This window comes from Ailuropoda melanoleuca, chromosome 10 (assembly GCF_002007445.2).
Source record: "Ailuropoda melanoleuca isolate Jingjing chromosome 10, ASM200744v2, whole genome shotgun sequence".
Taxonomy (NCBI): Eukaryota; Metazoa; Chordata; class Mammalia; order Carnivora; family Ursidae; genus Ailuropoda; species Ailuropoda melanoleuca.
Window position 1 is genome coordinate 9,187,832 of NC_048227.1, and position 804 is coordinate 9,188,635.

An 804-nucleotide genomic window follows, 5' to 3' on the forward strand; every position below is an offset into this window, starting at 1 on the left:
ATCACAAAGGAAGGCATCATGTGGTGACACCTGCCATTCTCTCTTGTACGAAAGGAAGCTAAGAATGTGACTCTGCCTTAATCCAGGAGCAGAGACCATGCCCTCACCGAGCCTAGCCCAGTGCCCGGCACAGAGAGGCACCGTGCGCTCTGTACACACTGTGCAGACAGGAAGAACTGAGACTGTCTAACATTTACCTGTAAGGTGACTTTGGGGAGATGACATCATCTGTGTGCATCTGTTTCGCCATGTCTATATAACAATCACTCACATTAGGTATTCCCTTGCTACAGGTCACTGAGGAGCTCGACTCCTCAGCTTGTGTGTTATCGCCCCATTTTACAGAAAAGAACACTGAGTCTTAGGGAGGTGAATGACTTGTCCGAGTTAGCAACAAGGCAGAAGCTCCTGGCACTCAGCCAAACTCGGGAAATTGTGCGAATCCAAGGGAGGAATGTGAAATAGCCCTGCAAACTGTAAACGCCTGGGGTGGGAGCGTCCGCGCCCGGGGTAGGGGGGGCGCGTGGTGAATGACGGCCCGAGAAGGGGTGCGGAGAGAGACGGCCTCAGGTACCCGCCTGGCGGCGGGAGGATGGCTTTGCCGCGAGCTCGTGGGTGCGGGAGGCGCGGCTCTGCCCCGGCGGCCAGGGGTGCGACCCGCCCCCTCCCGCCCCACCCCCAGCCCCAGCACCGCGGCCCCTTTAAGAGCGGGCGGTGCGCCCTCTGGCGGCGGAGCGCCGCGCGCGGCGGGAGCCAGAGCCGGATCCCGGAGCCGGAGCCGAGCGGAGCGGAGCCGGGGCGGAG

General features: G+C 61.1%; 1 protein-coding gene across 1 annotated transcript in view; it reads left to right on the forward strand.

The window, feature by feature from the left end:
- The first annotated feature begins 530 nt into the window (after positions 1-530).
- VPS37D (VPS37D subunit of ESCRT-I) overlaps positions 531-804 on the forward strand; it is a 3,897-nt gene continuing 3,623 nt past the window's right edge. The window contains exon 1 of the mRNA XM_034669538.1: positions 531-570. Coding sequence (XP_034525429.1) covers positions 531-570 — 40 coding nt within the window. The remainder of the gene's footprint in view (positions 571-804) is intronic.